The sequence below is a fragment of the Rhinolophus ferrumequinum genome, chromosome 9 (genome assembly GCF_004115265.2).
Source record: "Rhinolophus ferrumequinum isolate MPI-CBG mRhiFer1 chromosome 9, mRhiFer1_v1.p, whole genome shotgun sequence".
Taxonomy (NCBI): Eukaryota; Metazoa; Chordata; class Mammalia; order Chiroptera; family Rhinolophidae; genus Rhinolophus; species Rhinolophus ferrumequinum.
In genome coordinates this window covers 45169524-45191476 of record NC_046292.1, presented here as the reverse complement: position 1 = coordinate 45191476, position 21953 = coordinate 45169524, and the positions used below count along the sequence as shown (strand labels likewise).

The following is a 21953-nucleotide window of genomic DNA, read 5'->3' as shown; positions in this document are numbered from 1 at the left end:
CATCCTGGAAGGAGACAGAAGAAGGAACTAGGTACAAAGAAAGGCAAAGGAAAGGTTCCTATACAGAGAACATCTTAAGGAAAAAACAGTGATCTTCCGACACTCTGATGCACAGCTGGCATGAATTAAAATTTCCATTGTTAGCAAAGTCCGTCAGGAAACAGGAATCCAAAAAAAAAAATTTTTAAGGGAAAATATACATGAGAGAGAGAGAGAGAGAGAGAGAGAGACAGAGAGAGAGAGAGAGAGACAGAGAGAGAGAGAGAGAGAGAGAGAAACAAAGAAGACAGATATCCATTCCTCCAGTAGTAGGATGGGTGTGGATAAGAAGTCAAAGGACAAGTTTTGAGTCCCAGCTTGGTGCCAGCCTGGCTGTGTAGTCTCACAAGTTCTTCATAGCTGAGTCAGTTTCCTCAATTGTAAAATGAGACAGTTGGATACATGACAGTTACAATCCATTCCACCAATTCCAAAATCCTATAACTAAATTTGACAGAACATCTTGAGTCAAATTTGTCATTAATTTTTACCAAAACATTCACAAAACCACTATAAAAACTAGAGAATGATGGAAGTTAATTGAAAACACAGCAGCAGCAATGAAGATGTACGCTATGGTCACAAATACAGTATAATTTTAGTTAGTGGTATCTTTTAAGAACTCATAAAAAAGCCACTGACTACACAAGATCTAATTTCTTGGATATTCTACAATTAAAACAAAAGAGACAACAAAATATATATGGCATGTGCCCTTTTCTATAAAATACATCTTAAAACAACGTTTTTTCTTCTTTTGCCATTTTTACATAGTTGCAAAAGACATGTCAGGGACTATTAGTGAATTAAAATCACTAGAATAGTTCTGGTTTAAGATAGTGGGATGTAATGAATTATTTATACTAAAACAGCTTTTTCTGATTTGACCAACAAGCTAAGCGTTTACTTTTAGGAAAGAGAAATAAATGTATTCATAGTGAATGCAAAGCAATAACACTGATTCTAATGAATAATAAGCAAGCTATGTTATCAGAATCTAGCCCCATTTTTAACTATTTTATAATATAGCCAAGTATTACACTAATCATACCAATTACCACAACACCATCATGTTCAAAGTAAGTACCCACAAAATACATTCAGTGCACTCAAGATAGATTAAACTGATATGGTTCCTGGCTCTTTGTGTCTTATTACGTCCTAAATACTATTAGGCACTAAGAATAGATTTTTCCACTCATCACACATAGAATTAAATAGTCCCTGAGCAGGAGAGTAAGCACAGTACGTCAGGCAATTAAAAGAGCAATGCAAGAGAAGTGGACAGGGAATGTTGCTAAAACACAAAAATATATGCTAAAAAGGGGGGAAAAAACCCCAAAAAACATAAACTTGCACATAATTTTATTCTGTAGAGCTTGGTATTTTAAAAGCCTATTTTACTAATAATGAAGCACAATAATAATCAAAATGATTCACGCAAAGTCTCATGGAACTCACTTCTTGAAGATTATTGCTTTCTCTTGTCGCCTTCTACTCTCCTATTAGATATTTTCCTTAGATATTAAATATGTTCCTTGGATGTTTCATCTCTTGAAAAATTTGTGTTGTGGTGTAATTGTTTACATGTTCACCACTGACTCCTGGCCCAGGACTTTTGTTGATTTTTAAGGAAAACAAACCAAACCAAACCATCATCTGGATGAAACGGCTGGGGTTCCACCAGGCAAACAGTAGTACTCAAGTACAAACTGACACCCTCTATTAAAATTACATTCGTTGAAAGGTGAATATACTTAACAGTACCAAACTGTACACTTAAAAATGGCTGCAATGGTAAATTTTATGTTAGGTGTATTTTACCAAAAAACTTTTAAGTAGAAAATAAATTTATAAATAAGAAATACCCCCAATACCTTCTAGAAAGAAACAACAACTACATTAGTTGAAAGTTATTATGATGCAGAGAAAGTACTGACACATAAAACTTTTTAAGGCTTTTTAATATTAGTTTAGGAATTTATTCAAATTTTCTAAACAAGTCACTCTCAACCTAAACACTTACAAATATTAGCTGAGTGGTATTGCTCAAGTTGTTTAATCTGAGACTCAGGTTTCTTATTTGTAAGTAGAAATAAAAGTACAGATTTCATACAGTTGTTAAAAGCCTTCAATGAGATAAGGCATACAAAGAGTTTAGTAAGCCTATGGTAATCACTTCATAAGGGCTGTCACATAGTATTATCATTACTATGAAGATGATGATGGAAAATAAAGTAGGATAAATGCGTTTGAGGAGTTAACATTTACCATCTCATTTACGGCCTTTTGAATTCAACTGAGCATGTGTGGTTTAGATCAGCAGTGCTATCAATTGCTAAACCATTCATGATGTTACACTTACATATTTAAGACAGGAAAACAAGGGTTAACCCTATACTCCAGATATGCTGACCTCTGCACCTGAAGAGACGCTCAGAACAGCAATGGCGTCCTCAGTCCTCACTCTTCCTGAAAGCTGACTCTGAAACATGGGAGCCACCTCTAGGATGGGAGGCTCTCTGATAACCAGTGCCGCCACATTAAGGACCCAGAATGCCCTTCATTCTTTAGAAAAGATCCTGCAATTTATTTTTTTAATCCTTGAAAGTGCAACCAACACTCTGTGAAACGTAGCATACAACATGTAAAATAAAACTTTGCCAACTTTGAAATTGCACAGGAAAAAGGCCCAGGAGTCCTGCTGGGAAATCTAGGTAAAACAAACAGTTTCTACTCTCTGGTGGTGAAAACAGTTTCTACTCTCTGGTGGCCATCAGTCTCTAAACAGCTTTGTCCAGGTGGGAGGAGTAAAGACAAAGGACCATAAGGATTCAGGAATACTCTGAAGCAAATCTTTTGAAACTGTAATAAGTACGTCTCTCTGGAAACACAATTGAAATTGTTTACCATCTTTCACTTGAGCCATAATTATGAAGAATCAATGTTGTTTCATGTGTAAAAACTGTACTTTCACACTACTAGACCACAGACTTAGGAACCCAGCTCCACTATTAACTAATTGGGTGATTCTGAGCAAATTCCTTAACCTCTTGTCATCAGTTTCCTCATCCATAAAATGAGGATGATTACAGGACCTACCTCATGGGGTTGTATAGATGATTAAATCAGCACGCAAACACACATATGCATGCACACACACACACACACACACACACACTCCCACACACTTGCAACGATGCCTGCTGCAGAGTAAGCAATACATCATGACTGGCTATTATTACCATGTGAAATGGTAGTCATGTTTTCCAAATAAAATGTTAGAACACAAAATTTCTCAAAGGATTTTTCATTAGAAGGAATAAAATTTGGAAGTTTAAATAGATATTAAACAGTTCAGTTTACTAAAGAAAATAAAGCCATGAAATCAGGACCAAGTTATCAATTCCAGGGCCTAGAATGTCTACTACCAGTTTGTCTACAAAACGTGCCTCAGTTCCCTGTGAGGCTTCTCTTGAGCCTAAGAAACAATCATCACAGGGTCTCTTAGTCTTCCTGTCACCATTGATAAAATTGTAACGTATTCTCTAGAGTTGTCCCCAATTCTGTTTCACTTATTCTCCACACACCAGGAGTGGGCTCCCTTCATTCACCCACTTTAACAAATGTTTATTTGTCCAATATCTCTCTACTCTCAAGTGAATTTAAACCCCATGAGGACACGGAGTCTACTATCTATTTTGTTCACTGCTATATCCTCAGTGATGGGAACAGTGGTGCTCACTAAACATCTGTTAAATATAAGATCTTTAAAGGGAAAATATCTTTTCATCTTTATATCCTTCATACTAGTTCATATGAAGTAAAGAATTAATTTTTTTAAGAAGAAAGTTAACAACAGGTATAGCAATTAATAGCAGGTATAGTAAGTCTGTGCTCAGATTTTATCTTTAAAAATCTTCATCACCATCATTTTTCGGTAAACAGTCACAAGTTATTTTAGGCGGACAAAAGTATGGGTATTTACATAGATCTTTTATTTCATTTTCACAACTTTACAGGCAAATACGATTTCTATGTTAGAGCTTATTATTTTAGTACATGGAGAATAAGAAGAACTGACAAGCTTGTTCAAAGTCCTAGTAGGATGTCACAGCCAGAACGCAAATCCCAGTCCTTTCTGACTTGTAAGTTAGTGCTCTTAATCATATATGTTCACAGTGGCATATTGGTGAATGCAATATCTAATTAAAGTCAAATACAGAGGGGACAGCTGAAAGGAGGGACTTGAGCCCTAGAAAATGGTGTGTAAGGATCAGGGAGTCAATCCCCTTTCAGGAATCATTATCAAATTAGGCCTTAGGTACCAGGAGGCAGCACCACTTCCTGGTCCTCACTGTGGGGAGCCTGAATCACTGCCTGGCTCCAAATGATACCCACAAACAGGGTAGAGCAGTACAAATCACCACACTATGGGAAAACAGACTCTCAATACCTAATTGTGGATTTGAGTCACTCTTTCTGCCATAGTCTAGGAAGGGCTATGACTTCCAACTACTAGCAGGGTTTTCTGCTAGTAAAAACATCAGAATCTGACATCAGAATCAAGTAAGAACTTCCAAAACACACCTACACCTAGAGGTAGGGGAAGACTGGTGATGAAACACCTCTGGAGAGTGAGTTTCACCTTTAGACCAACTCTTTTTTTTTTTTTTAATGTTGTTCTAAAGGTAAAAACAGCAGACATATTTTTCAGGATCACCTCTTTCTTAGCAATGCCTTCTAGTATAAAGCAGAAACCGTCCTTAAGAAACATTAAAAGGAAAGTTACCCTATGAGAAAGCACCATCCAGCTGACAAGCATTTGCTGCCTTCTCTCTCTCTCTATTCTCCCTCTCTCCCCATTAGACACAATGGGATTTTTTTTGCCAAATTCGTATTCCTGAGGAGCCATGAAATTCCCGCAAAGTTCAACATCAGGCCTGACTTAAGATCTTTGAGGCCTCCTGCTAACTTCATCCCCCTGCAGCTGCCTCGCTAAGGCAAGCTTTTGATCTGTACTATCTGGATTTCAAGCTGATATACACACAGCCTCTTTGATCTCTTATTAAGTGGCTTCTGGTGTCCTGATGCCTTTAGTCTTGCTGCAGTGAAGTTTTTGGAAGTCAGTCATCATCCTGAGCACACTACAAACTCCACACACCAGGAGTGGGCTCCCTTCATTCACCCACTTCGCAGGCTTGAAAAGCAGTCTTTAAGCCATGAGAGCATTTCCCCAGTAGCCACAATCAATCCACTCCATGAACACACTATTAAGAATTATTTTTTAAATGAAGCAGCTTAAAATGATTTAAAGGATACAGAACTTTCCCATAAAGGGAAAGGAAGCAAATCCTCTGTGAAAAAGAAATCTTCAGTCCAGTTGGCATGGCAGCTTACAGTACTTTGATGTTAATAAAAATAAATGTGGATAGGAATCAGGGATGGGCAAAGAATAGCCTTTATCAGTTCCCCTAAGTTCTGTTAAGCATAAGTGACCTTTAAAAGCAGCTGTGTGATTTGTTTAACAGTAAGCTGTATGAAACATTTGCAAGACCACGAATACTACCAGTAGTAGTAGATTGACTGTATTTTGCTTAGTACTAATATCTTAATGCTACATGGGTGAATTGGACCCAAAGAGCTCCTTAAAAAAAAAAAAAAAAGAAAAGAAAAGTAATAACAAAAGAGAAAAACAAAGCAAATACTCGTGGCCAGGTTATGAGATCCTTTGAGCGTTAAAGTGGAACAATGTAATAAGTTGCAATATATTACTGCTCTCTGTATCTTAGATTCTGGACATAGTATAGGTTTGGATCTGACTTTTTAATATTACTACCGTGTTTCTCCGAAAATAAGACCTAGCCAGACAATCAGCTCTAATGCGTCTTTTGGAGCAAAAATTAATATAAGACCCAGTCTTATTTTACTATAATATGAGACCAGGTCTTATATAATATAATGTAATGTAATGTAATATAATATAATATAATATAATATAATATAATATAATATAATATAATATAATATAATATAATATAATATAATACTGGATATAATATAATATAATATAATACAATAAGTATAGTATAATATAACAAAATATAATATAATACTGGGTCTTATGTTAATTTTTGTTCCAAAAGACGCATTAGAGCTGATTGTCCAGCTGATTGTCTTCTTTTCTGGGAAACAGGTAATATGTTTACAGTGGCCCTTGAACAACATGGGTGTGAACTGCACAGGTCCACTTATACATGGTTACTTTTCAATTAATACTGTAAATGTAGTTTCTCTTCCTTATGATTTTTGTTGATAACATTGTCTTTTCTCTAGCTTACTTTATTGTAACAGTACAGTACATCATAAATATAACATACAAAATACGTGTTAATCAACCGTTTATATTATCAGTACAGCTTCCGGTCAACAGTAGGCTATTAGTTAAGTTTTGGGGGAGTCAAAAGTTATATGTGGATTTTTGATTGTGCAGGGGTTGATGTATCTAACCTCTGTATTGTTCAAGGCTCAACTGTACTACTTACTATAGGTTAAAATTATGTCAATAACTATCATATTCTATATCCCCGGATTCTATAAACTAATCAGCATAAAGATCGGGCTTCTGTAAGTCACTGAACACTATGTACTGATAGTAGCATTCACCCAAATTCACCCAGCATTCAACTCTGTTGGCAACAATTAAAATCCTTAATTTCTTCCATTTTTAAACTGAATTTTCTGATACACAAGATTAAAACTGGTGGAAAAAATAGGACTAGACTTCTGGGCACTAATATCAAAGCCTGAATATAAATAGTTTATGCCCTGTTAGCTACAAAGGCCAATAAATTAATTATTGCCAATATAAAGTTGAAACAAAATTGAGGGTTATGTGTTGCTGTCACTTAATCTGTCCATGTCATGGAAAACCAACAGCAAATTTATGAATTACGCACCTGCTTACACTTTATTTTCCAGGAGAATTACCTGAATAAAGAAATGACTCTACATAAGGAGATATCACTACAGAAGGAGGCATCAATTTTAAGTGGTCTAAATACACGTGAGTTTCACAGTTATGTTCAAGCAATTTGGTAAAAATACACCAAAATTTAAATTATCACAAGATGTATTCCCATCTTTTTACAAAAGTATGACAAGGACAGCCACTATAGCTTCATTTGAAATACCCACCAACTAGGTATAGGAGATTGGTTAAATAAATTGTACAGCAACAATAATATACTATGCAGTCATTGAAAAATAACTAGGTAGCTCTCTAACTACCAAAATGAAATAACAGATAATTGAGAAAAAAAGCAATGTGCTTAAAATGTTTATGACATAGTCCCTTTATGTTTAAAAAAAATAAAAACTATTAAAAAACTATTACTTATCTAACCATGTATGTATTAATATAAAATATCCTGCGAGGAGAGACGGGAAAAACACTTTTATCTGGGAGAAGTAAGAGATTATGGTCAAAGATAGAATTACTTGGCATGGTATACCTTTATGTGCCTTTGACTTTTTATGCCATATGTATGTAATATTTATTTTTAAAACATTTCTAAAACGCTCAGAAAGTTTCTCTGTTGTACATATAAGAAAAACCTCATTTTAAAGTTATGTACATGAAATTTATATCCCTTCCTACAGATTTCAAAAGTCTTCTTTAAAGAGAATTCCATCTAATAGAGTTAGTAGTCAGGCAAAAACTGCACACTAAGTTTATCTCACACATACCATATCCAAGACACAGCCATATTGCAATATATTTATATTATTTATACAATATATTTATACTATTTGCAATATATTTATACTATACTATTAAAGAAATGGGTTCTTTAACCCATTTCTTCTATTAAAAAAATTAATCACTGTTAAGTTTTACAGGGAGGAATATTTTCACTATTCTTTTTAATGAATCATCATTTGCCTGTGGTCTTTCAAACAACTTTTTCAAGCATTTCTAACAGTATTTACGTATGAATCACCTCTCAGTGGCTGTGCTTTCTATTTTTATCTCTCTCTGTATGGGAGGTAAACTCAGTCTTTGAAAAATATCTACTTTGACAAAAGTTGAGTGTGTCCATATCAGAAAGCAATGGGATGTGGGAGGGTGGAGGACTATTGGTTAATAAATTTTACCTTCTAAATCACTGAAATTCAAAAGTATCAAGAATGGCAATATCATGGCTAATGTTCCAAATTTGGCTAATGACAAATATTTCTAGTGATTTATCATCATGAGGGGTTATTCAAAGTTCAACATAAATCAAAACCCAGAAAATATCCACTTGCCATGTTTAATTTATAAGGTCAACCGCAGGTAAAATCCATAGTTCTAAACTTATTTCAAGCTTTTTGGTAGAAATTAAAAATTACAGATTCTCAGACTACCTAATAATTGCTTCATTACTGAGGATTAACCCACAACTAATTACTTGCACTAACCTAGGATTCTTAAATTTGTAAATAGTATTATTTTGAAGTAATAAATGCTAGCTCTTACAAAATGCATACGAACACATTAAATTAAATTTTAGTACTTACTGAACTTTCATATAAGCATTAAAATTGAGAATACTATCTAGCAGCTTGTCTTTAAGATATGAAGTTTTTCTGCAAGCTGGAAAAATAGGAAGATATATTTATTACAGGGATCCCCAGTAATAAAATGTACATGGGAGCACCACTCATAAGGAAAGGAGCAGTAGAGCATGATGGTTAAAAGCACAGATTCTGGGAGCCAACTGTTTGAGTTCAAATTCTAATTCTGCAATCTACTAGCTGTGTGGACTTGGACTAGCTACCTAACCTTGCTATGCTTCGGGTTCCTCACTTCTAAAATGAGGATAATAGTATGAACTTCATATGGTTATTGCAGGGAATACATAAAGCAATTAGAACAGTGCCTAGCAAATAGTAAACACCCAATAAATGTTTCCATTAATTTTATTTGTATAAATATTAAGATTAATATTAGTCTGAGCATTAGTAGTATTCTAAGGAATAAAGACATAAATACTGGGGAATTAAGACAAAGATAACTAGGGCACAACATGTAAGCCACACCTAAAAACTCTCAAGAAACTATACTATAAAAACTTATAATCAAATTTCTGAGAGTTTAATGTTGTTTAGGAACAGAGTACATAGTTAAGCAACAACATGTAAGCTCTTGACAAATTATTCACATTGCTGCTTTCCATGACACAATCCTCGAAGGCATGATGCTATAGTGAATAATGACTCCTCTCATACGGTGACATACAGGGCAGGATTTTAACTAGCCACTACCTAGAGTAGTACCCAGACATATTTGAGACCAACAAATATTGTACCTTCATTCAAATACAGCCAACAAAGTTACTATCACTTTACCCTAAAATTTAATGAGGAGTTTTACAACCTGAATCATGTATACTATGTCTTCTTTGTTTTCTCCTTTTCTTTTGCCCCAATCTCCTTAAAATGCCTTTCATTAAAATGAATTTCCACACTTTGCTCTTTGGCCATATGACTGGGCTACAGACCTGTATATCAGATTCAGCTCCTTTATTTCATGTCTAAAGACATGCTTCTTTTCTCTGTTCAGCTACACAACTTCCATCAATAGTTAATCACTAAACCACCTGTCGAGACAGCTAATTTTCAGTAACTCAGATTCTTTAGATATTCCTCTGCTAGAGATGAGAGTAAATTACATTCAAAAGGATTAAGAGCCAATGAGAATAGTTAAAGAACAATAGCTGAATTTTATGTCTTAAAATTTTAAAACTCTTTTTACCACTTTTTCTTGGACTCCATATATCCATGGCCAACTCAAGATCCTTTATCTGCTCACTCATCTTTTCCTAAGGTTTGGCTCAATTTATGTAGAAAGCAAATTTCTGGCCAATATTCTACAACTGAATAATTCACATATGGCTCGTCATGAGTTGGCTTCGTTTTAGAATGTAATTTTACAATTAAATTTAGACTTAACTAAACAAATGCATCTAACATTAATTTGCCTAATCTAATTAGATAGTTGAAAATTGATAGAGTTCATACATATTGTAGTATGGCCCCATCTTAGGAAAATACCAAAACTTTTTGTCTTTATTTTCTAAATTGGATAACTATTAATAATACTCACATTTCCATAAAAATGTAATAGTTCCATTTCTTTACACATTAATTTACTTAACCCACATCAATCCTTTGAGCTAGGCATTATTACCCCCACTTTATAGATGAAGAAATTGCATAAGCACCCATGAAATAGATGTTGTATATAATTTTGTCAGGCTCTTGAGGAATTTCTTATTATTCTTGAGAAAAACCCATTAGTGAGAAAAGTGGTTAACGGAAATTAATATTCCAAAGGAAATTTTCAGTCTCTTCAGTACTGCTGATGCAGGTCCTTTAAAACCTAGAAGCTCTCCCACTCTACTAACACTTTCTCCCTGTGGGTCAAGATGTTTCTACCTTACCTCTTATTCTAAATATGCTAAGTCTGGGGGTGGGGATAAGGGTGAGGAGGTGAATCTGCATTGGTCCTATTCAGCTACCTAATAAATTCATACAGGACGCATCAACTACAATAATAACCAGGAACATGGCCTTTCATGATTTTTGCTAAACCTTCCCCTGGCCTTGCAAAAAATATTTTTGAACTTTAGAATTTATTAGCTAATTACAAGGGATGGTATAACCAATTAATTAACTTGCCTAAAACCAAATTTTAAACTGTATGTCAGCTAAATGTTATAGTGGGTAACAGTTCTGTAGTTGTATACAGAAAACGTGCTGTTTATAGAAGTGTACCTAAGATTGACTTAAGAAAACATTCAATTTAAGATTTCTTCCAAAGTCTACCTACAGAAGTGAGTAAGCTGAGCCCTTTACTGTAAATCAAAGCAGCTTTTAGAAAATCAAGTATTTTTCTATCAGTTCTCTGAGAAGCACAAAAACAAAAAGAATACCTAATACTTCCTTTGCAGCAAAATTACTCTATATAATTTGTGCAGAAATAAATGTCAGTGCTGTATGCATACTGATGATTGTGAGGAAGATGAGATGGGGGGGACCTCAAATTTTATAAATAAAAATAAACTAAAAACCAACGGTATGTTACAATGCATATCTATAGGAACGCAGTGAAGAAAAGAAATTCCATATTTAGAATATTGTGTGTGTGTGTGTGTGTGTGTGTGTGTGTGTCAGTGTGTGTGTGTATTCTTGTGTACAGCTCAGAACTCATAAAGAAACGTTTCTGTCAACTAGGGATTAAACTTTTAAGGACTATCAAGTTTTCTTTCCATCTTTTACTGAGGCTTGTTTTTTTAAATTTCTGATGCACTTCTCTGCTTTAACATCTGCAAATTCAAAATATAAAACTTGCAGATAATGTCATTTAAAAGGATCAGAGCAACTGTTATGATATATTTATTATATAAGAATGCGAATACACCTATTAATAGATTCCAATGATAATGGAAATGCAATTGAATATCTAAACCACACCTGAGAGGTGTTTTCCAGAGTAAATCCCAATTATCAAAATGGTTACAAAAAATCCCACTGAATGTGTTCATTTAGTCTCAGTTAATTTTGGCTAACCTAAACTTTACCCAATCATTCTGCAAATATTTGTTAATCACCTATCATGTGCTAGGTAATAGAACTACATTGGGGAATAAAAAATGAAACAGTACCTGCCATTTGTTTTATAAGCTCTAATAATAACCAATATATAAAGTTCCAGAATCTTACAATATTGATATCTTCATAAAAATGTTTCCCAAAATATGCACTATTTGGAATCAACAACTCATAATTCAATAATATTCCAAAGAGAAGTTCTAATAACGGAGAGGATTGTCTGGCACAGAAATATGCCAACAAAAATGAAACAGATATAATCTATTTCAGTCATCTTAAATCACACTGCCAAAATATTGAACTTAATGTCTTACATAATGCTCAAAGTATTCTTCTTTTAATCTATTCCCGAATGCCTTATTATATTAAAAATAAAAGAATTGATTTTTATATTACTTGGCATTTTATGTGCTTTGATAGAGTACATTTTGCTTTATCAAACCGCAATGTGTTTAGGCAGCACAAATGTATTAAAATATGCATCTTAAAAATGAAGCGATTTCTTGCCAACAGTTTTAATTCCCCATGATAATCAGAAGTTCTAAAAATACTACAAATGGGTAAGACATATAGATGTCTTATTGTGATCTTTCACATCCTTCTCTTAAATGCATCAATAACTTTAGTTATATCTGGAGTACATATAAATACATAAATATTTTGTGTTCATTAAATTCAAATATATAATTTTGCCAAGAACATTTTCTACTTAATTAAGCTCATTGAGATTAATAGGCAAGCAAAAGTATAGAAACCACCATGTGAAGGGGAGGGCGAGGAGACTGAGAATTGAGAATGACTACTAATATGTACAAGGTGTCTTTTTGGGGTGATGAAAATGTTCTAAAATTAGACTGTGGTGATGGCTGCACAACTCTTGAATATACTAAAAGCAACCAAACTGGACGCTTTAAATGGGTGAATTGTATGGTGTGTGAAATACATCTCAGTAAAGGTGGGGGGAAGAAAACACTCCATATAAAAAAATTCATTAAAAAAAAAAAATTCATGAAATTCCAGTCTCTAAAAGCATCCATGGGTATAAAACTATTGTTTCCCTTATTGTCCAGTTATTGTATCATCCATCATTTTATTCACTAAGGGAGCTATTGATTATAAAGGTAACAAGGGAAATTCTAACACCCCATCTTTGGACAGTAGCATTATACACCAAACCATTCCGTTTTCCTTAAGTCAATGGGTGCCTTAAACAATTTCTACTTCATATAACGTCAATACAAACTAATCACTCCAAAAACTCTATAGAGGTTCTTATACCTGGTAATCCAAAATGCTGAATCCCAAGCCTTTATGATCTTTTACTAGTTCAACAATCTTGACTTCGGGAGACCATAGGGCTAATTCTCCATCATCATCCTCTTCTTCAGTATTGACATCTATATTGTGGTCATCCTGAAATACCAAAGAACACAAATGCTTCAAAATATTATCCTTTCAATTCTGACAAGGACATATTCGGAATGTCATAGCTTCTACTCAAACCAGGGATTCTCTTTGGCATGCGTAGGTTTTCTTCTTAATCTTTTTAAAAGGGGCATGCACTAGGGCACATACAATCTAGTAAAAGATTTCATAAAAATTAAAGCATTTAAATAACTGTTCATATAGTTTTTTTAAATGTAAAGTATCTGTTTCAAAGTATTAACACTGACCTCTTATACTTCAATGAGTTCTGTCATCCCATTAGAAGCATAAAAGGAAAAATATGCAATTTAAGGAAAAATGAAAACATCATACAAAGTCAAAGCTTATAAGATATTTAAGTAGCAATACCTGAATTCATAATTACAGTGAGAGACAGAGAAAGATGCCAACAGAGAGAGAGGCCAGGATACAACAAAGAAAAACCACTTCTGTTGGCTCCTAGATGTTTTCAAGAAAAACTTGACTAGGAAACTAAAGTAGACAAAAATCCAAGTCTTTGGGAATCATGTAAGTCTAAAAGCAGGTAAAAATCACGGAGTTGAAATAATGAAAATCTGATCATGGAGGAAGTAGGCCAGTGCAACTGTTCAGGACACAGGTCCTTGGTTATTTTCCTTGACCTCACACCCCCAAATCCCATTATTCCAGGTTCCACCTCCATTCAGGGAACAGAGTCACTGCTACATGGGATTCTAGGAAGCTTAATGATACAGGGTCAATGAATCAATATGCAGAAGGAGACTATCAGCCCTAACTTTTTTGTATACTGTTTATAGCACTGTATTGTTGTTTTTACATGATTTACCTTCCCTCAAATACTCTGAATTTTTAGCTGAAGCTCAAGAATTATCTTCTTTTGCTTTGCAGCACTAGCAACTAACAAAATGCCTGGCTCCTTGATTAGAAGTGTGTGCAGTCTACCATAAAGTTTACCATGGTTAGCCACTCAACCCAAAATAGCACGTGGCTCAGAACAGGCTCTCAAAAAATATCTGCTCAATAATAATAAATCATCCATTTTTCAGTTTGTTTACCTTGAAACTCTTTTTAAATAAAGCTACAGACTAAATAATAATTTTAAAAGTAGACTTCTTAAAACTCTGGGTGCTCCTAGTAAATAAAATGAAAGTACATTATTTCTACAAAGGTAATTTTGTGTGACTTGTATAAGAAAATCCCATCTAACGGAATCAAAGGTGGGGGAAAACCCCTCTAAATGAAAGAGTAAGACACCATAGCTAATATAAAAACATTTTTAAATTAGAGTTGGTCTGGATCTCAAACCGTCCCTGCAGGACATGGGAAGTCAATAGTCAATCCATGACGGATTGAATCTAAACATGGGAACAATTTCCTGTTTCTTGAATCACAAAACCTGAAATTAGTGAGAATGTTCTGGATCAATAACCTTTGTATATATCAGCCTAATGTGAGGAAATGATACACTTAAAAACAAAATACTCATACCTTTAATAAAGAATAAAGTTCTGATGGCTAACACAATATGACTGATGTTTTACTGGGGCATTTAATACCCTCCCTGATTAAGGAGCATTAGAATTTTGGCTGAGTTGCCTAATCAGATAGGGCTTAAGAACCTAAGCTAGTATGGGGATAAATTAAAACAAGAGACAGATGGAGAAGAGAGCCAGGATTTTAAGAAACCACATATAATTGTAAAACCCAAGTTTACAGAAATTTCAAGGCATCTAGGTATATAAGATATTATACTCCAACCCGAAATCTATCACTTTGATACAATCAATTCTGCATAACTCCTGTATTTACAGAATGGAAAGCAATCAACTAATGGGCAGCAAGGTTGACATTTAGCATAATTCAGAGCTGTTGTTTATCCATTGTGGTAAAGTATGACAGATGGGAGCACGGAGTCAGCAGGCTGTATTGGTGATTTACACACCCTGTAAGATTAGATCAAAGGCATTTTTATCAACCTTTAGAGGTAAGCCATCACCCACATTTAATTTTAATAAAGATGGCAAGAATCACAAAAGTGTGGCATGTGAATCCCTTCCTTGAAGTACACTTTACTAAAGATAAACATTAAAAAAAGATTTTTCAATCAATAATCAATACCGTACTACCATGTTTCCCCGAAAATAAGACCTAGCCGGAAGCAAAAATTAATGTAAGACCCGGTCTTATTTTACTATAATATAAAACCGGGTCTTATATAACACCGGGTCTTATGTTAATTTTTGCTCCAAAAGACGCATTAGAGCTGATGGTCCAGCTAGGTCTTATTTTTGGGGGAACACGGTAAGCACTTCTTACATGCCCAGTACAGAATAAAAACACCATGAGATGCAAAATAACTTTAAGATATGTACTGTGCCCACCGGAGCTTACAGTTTTGGTGTAAAAACAAGCTTAATACATCCTAAAGCATCTGTGACTATAAGACAGAGCTACGTTGACTCCTATGTACTTTAGGAGATCAGAAAACAAAGATGGGTGGACTAAAGGAGCCAGTAATAGCTATAGCTAACTTTTACCGAGCACTTTCCATGCACAAGGCATTGCACCATGAGCTTTGCACATATGATACTTCATCTCCTTTTTCCACAAACGGAAGGGGTAGGTAAGTACTATAAGCATCCCCCTTTTTCAGAGGAAGAATATGAAGAGTCAAGTTATTTGCTCAAAGATTCACAATCATTAAGTGGTAGAAGCAGGATAGGGCCCACGTATCTTGAAATTCAAACCAGAGGCAGGTAAAAGGGAAGGCCCCATGTATCTAAACTGCTGTTAATGGAATTGTAACCTAGGACAGTCTGGAAAAGGGGAAAACAGCATAAAAAATGAGGTTACAAATGGCAGAAGATGACAAAGCATTTGCTTAAAACTGTTTCCATAATTACAATGCTCTTTAAAAAAAAGAGTACCAAGGCACAGAAAGTGTTATTTTATTCTCTGACCTTCTGAAGGCTTTTACAGCAATTTTTAGACTCACTTCGAAATTGGTCATAGATCTTCATATTTTTAAGGCTCTGAAAAAAGGAAGTCCATTAGATATTCAACTCTCACCAATGTCTTAAACTTATTAAGATGAACTGAGTTGAACTGGGAGCTAAAAGTAATGAGCCCAGGCGATTATTGTTAAAAAATTCTCTAAAAACAAAGTGCATACTCATTAATGTCACTAATATTTCAAGGGGGGAAAAGGGAAAATTTATGACATTAAATGAAAAGTAACCATTTGAAAAGCTGTGTATTATTGCCATTGAGAGCTACTATAGTGAAATAAAAAAGGGTGAAGTATTTTCCCTCCCTTGAATATTGGGATACACTCTTTGGGGCATTCTGGATGAATGGGCACGCCTATGAGAACCACAGTATATTCATTTAGTACCTCAGTCTCAGGAAGAGAGGCTTCAGTGGTCCTTGGTTCATCAACAGAGGCTTCATCATCAAACAACCGTCGACAGCAAACCAAGGTAAAGGGGGGTGGCACTTCTTTAAGAAAGGAGACAGCTTCTCGGCGCGATTTCCCATAGAGCTGCACACCATTGACCTAGAAAAGCAAGGGATAAGTCAGAATTGAGGAGATCCCAAATGAAAACACAAAAGTCCCTTGTTGACATCAATCTATCGAAATGAAAATAGGGTATTATTTTACTTTCCCTGTAAACAAAAGGCCTAAATTTAATAGTATTTTAGTAGTAACTAAAAACATTAGAAATCCTTAAAATTTATAAAAATTATAAGTTAAATCTTTATTGAACCTTTATTTATGACTTTTATAAAATGCGTGCAGAGGATAACTTTTACTGGGTAAGTGATCTGCCTAATTTTTCATACCTCCATGGTTTCTCCTTTCTTGTATTCTCTCATCTACTTATACCCATCTCTCCTTAAATACATTAAATATCATTCACAGTCTTCTTAAGACCACTTCCTTTTGCTTTTCAATTTTGTAAGAATGTCACTATAGATAGTAACACTAACTTTAAGGCTGTTAATACTGCTGAACTTACAATGCGTGGGCAACAAGATCTAGCATTCTAGGCTGTCAAAATTTAGCATCAGTTCACAATTTTCTTTCACATCCCATAAACTCTTAACACCAGGCCTAGAAAAATCACTTCTATAGAAAAGAAATACATATAGCTTTGCATCAGTTCTATTCTTACATAGTCTGCTGGCACAGCTATCAATTATAGGAAGTCTGTCAATTTTCAAATTATTTTACACATGTCTCATATGTGTAAAAGAATAAAAAGATAATCAACTATTCCTTAATAATGATTAATGCTTATCACCAAAAGTTATCTAAATTTCATATTATTTTAGTGCATAATAATATTTTGCACCAAAGATCATTTCAAAAGATGTCTATTCTGATTTTCCATACATACGACTTTAGCTCAAGGAGCTCTATCAGTTCTAACTAAAAATCACCAAAACCTGATCTGTCTGCTACTCTGAAAAAGCTGAGGCACAAGCACGTCCAGGCAACAAATAATCTTTTCACATCTGACTCCTACCTTCCTAGGGGGGTTTAGCAGCATTATTAGTGATAAAGACATTTCTGGTCTCACATTAATTTCTGACAGGTATACTGCTAATGTCCAGATAACTGGCAGGGCTGCCTTTCCTGGGAGGAACCTTTCCACAAAATCTGTCATTGCTCAGAGAATAAGAGCACAGTGGGTTGTTGGAAGCATCTCATCAGCCCCAAATCAATCGTCCCTTGGAACCACTCTGAGGCCTGGAATATACCAAGCACTTAGCCATCAGGCCAGACAATCTCCTTGCCTCTTAATTATTTACAAAAAAATCACCACATAGTAGAGACCCACATGTGCTTCAGGGAACTAGTCCTAGTGGAGAAGTAAATATCGTCTCCCAAGACTTTATGACTGATGAAGGAGTCCAGGGACAGCAAGCTCAGCAACAGATGAAAGGTTTTCTTTTGAAGAATTACAAGTCCAAATTCATACAAAAATGGGTAAAGAGACACCCATCACTGGCCACACCATGTCCATGGTGCCACAGCACAGAAAGTTCTAAAACCAACCAAATGGGTAGTAACCTACATTAAAAAGAAAGCAAACACATACAATAAAAGCAGGAATTCTACCCATACGCAAGTATTAGTTTGTGTTTCACAGTACTTCAACAAATTAGAAAATCACTTTTCAGATTTTTATCTTAGAGTACATTTAAATATTTATTTAGCTCATTATTTATTCATTTGAATTGTCTCCAATTATTATAGCAGTGCCTGGTAGTCCTCCTCACTACTCTCTATTGTTAAAGGGATTGGTCACATTTCCCATTACCAACTCCTATCTAAGGGGATTTATGGCTGCTGCAAATAGCTGCTCTGGGCTGAGACTTGGCGCAATGTTCTAACCCCAAAGCATATTTGTATTTCTGGTTTTAGACTCTAAGGAGTACATTAAACACACACACACACACACACACACACACACACACACACACACACACACTTTTTAAGTTTGGGAGTTTATCTGGCTAACTTTACAGAGATTTTTTTTTTTTTAATTTCTATATTCGGTTACTCAGAAGCAGCCAATTTTTATTTTAGAGTTCACAATATGTCTCTAGGCCCTTCCACTTGAGACCATCGTAAGTGATGTTAAGTCTCACTTGTTCAGACTGTGATTAGAAAACGCACATACACGGACTTCTTTGCAGAGTACCTAATACTGTACAAGTATTGTGCCACTGCATTACCTCATTCAATCCCTCATTCATCCTGTCCCAGAAAGATTGTTTATGCCTTTCCCCAGTGATAATATTGCCAATAGTAAGCTATCCTTTATCGTTTACCTGTACAATATTTCCATTAGATCCTCACAAATACATAGTGAAGTAGGCATTTATTGACGAAGAAACTGATTCTCAGAAAAGTTAAGTGACATGCCAAGGGACATGGTTAGGCTGTGGCAAATTCAGAACCGAAAGTAGCTCTTCTAACTTTCAAACCTGTGCTTCTTTCCATATCCCAAGTTCTTTCATTAAAAAACTATACTTATGAATTCAGGTCTTCATGCTACTGTATCACAACACATTCTTTTACAAGGTGAAAAGAAAGGCCCATGGATTTCTAATCCTGGTTAAGGCACAGAGAACCCAGCTGACGACCAGGATCACGTATGCTTGCTCTACTCAGATCCAGCTAACATTTCTTTATCTCCTACCATATACCAGTAGTAAATTATACTGAAGGTCATTGAATTATACACTAAAAAGGCTTAAAATGTAAATATGCTACGTACATTTTATCACAAAAAAAGTGAACTAAACTGATTTTTGCTCATATTTCCACATCTCCCAAACAAACACATCTCATTTCCCAGTACTTAACAACTACATGTCAGAGAAATGGTTTCCAAATGATCGCCAATCTACAGATTATCATGTGTGATATCCACAAAACTATGTCATATGCCCTGAAAATCAGAAAGGAACATGATTCAGAACCAAACAAACAAAACCCATAAGTGATATAGTAAAATCTAGAGCATTAATCCGCCAATAAGCATCCCAATATCATTCCTTGAACACCTCTAAAAATAAGCAACTTACTACATCTTACAACAGGATGCCAACACCCTGCTCTCCTATGCTTATGACAGAATTTGACATAGTACTTTTCCCTCTGACCTTCACATTTAACATACTCTTCTGGGTGGCTGGACACTGTTTACAAGTATGCAGCTGCACCCACCAAGAAAACTATTTGCTGTGCTGGTCATTTCACTTTGAGCAAATAAAAATTTTAGGAAGAAATGTCTACAATTAAGGCTCATAGGATTCTAACCTTGGCTAAGGCTACTAGGCTGATTTTAGTAAACCTAACCTAGGGCTTCTGTGGCTCCTAACTCTTTAGAGAAAGAACCCTCTTCTACAGAGTCTTCCCTAAGTTTGGTCATTTCCCACATCTTTTTTTAGGAACTTAGGAAGTAGTGAGATGTATTTAAAAAATAGTAGAAAGGGATTTAGAAAACATGAATTAAAATCATCATTCTACCAGTATATAAAGTTGGGGGAAATCAATGCCTTATTTTCCTATATGTAAAATTAGGCGTTTCAATGGTGTTTTGTTTGTTTGCTGTGTTAGACACAGAACTTTCCAATCTAACAAAATTTCTCAAGAAAGTCATTCCAAAGCAGAAGTTTTCTAGAATTGGCTCTGACTGAGAAGCAGCAGGGGAATCTCAGTGAGCCCACTAGAGGCTGCCATGTTTTGGGAAGGGAGTCCCAAGGAGCTAGTCTGAAAACCAATCAAGAATACACAAATTTGAAGTCATCTAGCTCTAATCCTTATGAGAGATAATCAACAAAACCTGAAAACAAATGTGACTATATGTTGCAAATAAAGGTCAGGGATCAGATTCTTAAAAAGAATTTTGCTCAAAAAAAACCAAAACAAAAACTAATTGTGCTATCAAACCAAAATCGGACATTACTTCTTTCTTACTCAAACTCTTACTCAAATGGACATATTTAAACAAAAACTCAAATGGACATATCAGGAGTCCCACAAGGTAGTGGAAATGAACTGAAAGCATGTTATCGACTACCTTTATCATTACATAAGCAGTTAGTATTTTTGTCTTTTATTTTATTTTTTTCCAGCGTCACTGAGATATAATTGCCACATAACATTGTGTAAGTTTAAGGTATACAATGTGATAATTTGATATACATATATCGTGAAACAATTACCACAATAGGATTAACACATCTATCATCTCATAGTTACCATTTTGTGTATGTATAGGGAGAACATTAAAATCTACTCTCTCAGAAACCTTGAAGTATATAATACTGCATTAACTATAGTCACCAAGATTTTTCAATCTAAGTAGGTCATATTACATTAGCACTGGTGATAATGTAACTCAGTGGATTTCTGGTGAGAACACCTTTTCCTGGAGCTTAAAAATTCCTGCCCTGTGGGTGTTCCCTCATAAATTTTACCTCAAGAAGCTCATCCTCTGGTTGAAGGAGGCTCAGTGTATCAATAGGACAACCTGGAGCAATCGAAGAGATATAATGGTGCCCATCAAAGGAATCCACTTCCATGCCAAGCCTCAGAGTGTGAATGGGCAGGAGCTGTAGCAAAATACAGAACAATAATATCAAACATGACAAGAACACATCTGGTTGTGAATCCTCCATCGAGTATTTCACAGAAAACTCACATCCCTTGAATCAGATCACCAAAATCCAAACTGAGAACAAGAACAGCAAAATTAGCCTAAAGTAAAATATGAAGTTATTTGTCTTCTTGTTTTTACTCCTCTTTTCTTTTTAGGTGCCCTGGAAATGGAGAGGCAGACGTACAAAGTCCTGCCTTCAATTCCAAGCTCTAGGCACGCCAAACTTCTTCAAGTTCCCAGTATGTATTCTGTGTTTCACTTTTCTGCCAGGCTTCCCATCCCCCAGAATATCCTAAATCCTCTTTTTTATCTAAATAACTTCCATTCCAACTTCAACACCAAAGCAGTGTCACTTCCAGAAAGCCCTTCCTGATATCTGAGTTTATCTGCCTACATCTGGGGTCCAACACCACATTGCACACACCACCATCACAGTTCACAATGCATTGTGTTTAAAATTTCCATTTTCTTGATTGTTCCCTCTGTTTGAGTGCAGAGACCATATCTTTTCACTGTATAACCTCAGGCCCTAGAACAGTACCAGGCATTAAATATGGGCTCATTAAATATTATTTGATTGTAATTGAAAAATTAAAAGAAAAAAATTTTTAAATGCTAATTGAACTAATCCATAAAAGATGGTACCTCATT

General features: G+C 35.1%; 1 protein-coding gene across 4 annotated transcripts in view; it reads right to left on the bottom strand.

Annotated features, from left to right (window-relative positions):
- Positions 1–21953, bottom strand: part of PATJ (PATJ crumbs cell polarity complex component) — a 296757-nt gene that overhangs the window by 218924 nt on the left and 55880 nt on the right. For all 4 annotated transcript variants that reach the window (XM_033115510.1, XM_033115513.1, XM_033115512.1 and 1 more), the window contains exons 15-17: positions 21121–21255; positions 16517–16678; positions 12976–13110 (exon numbers count right to left, since the gene is read on the bottom strand). In XM_033115510.1, the coding sequence (XP_032971401.1) occupies positions 12976–13110; positions 16517–16678; positions 21121–21255 (432 nt within the window). The remainder of the gene's footprint in view (positions 1–12975; positions 13111–16516; positions 16679–21120; positions 21256–21953) is intronic.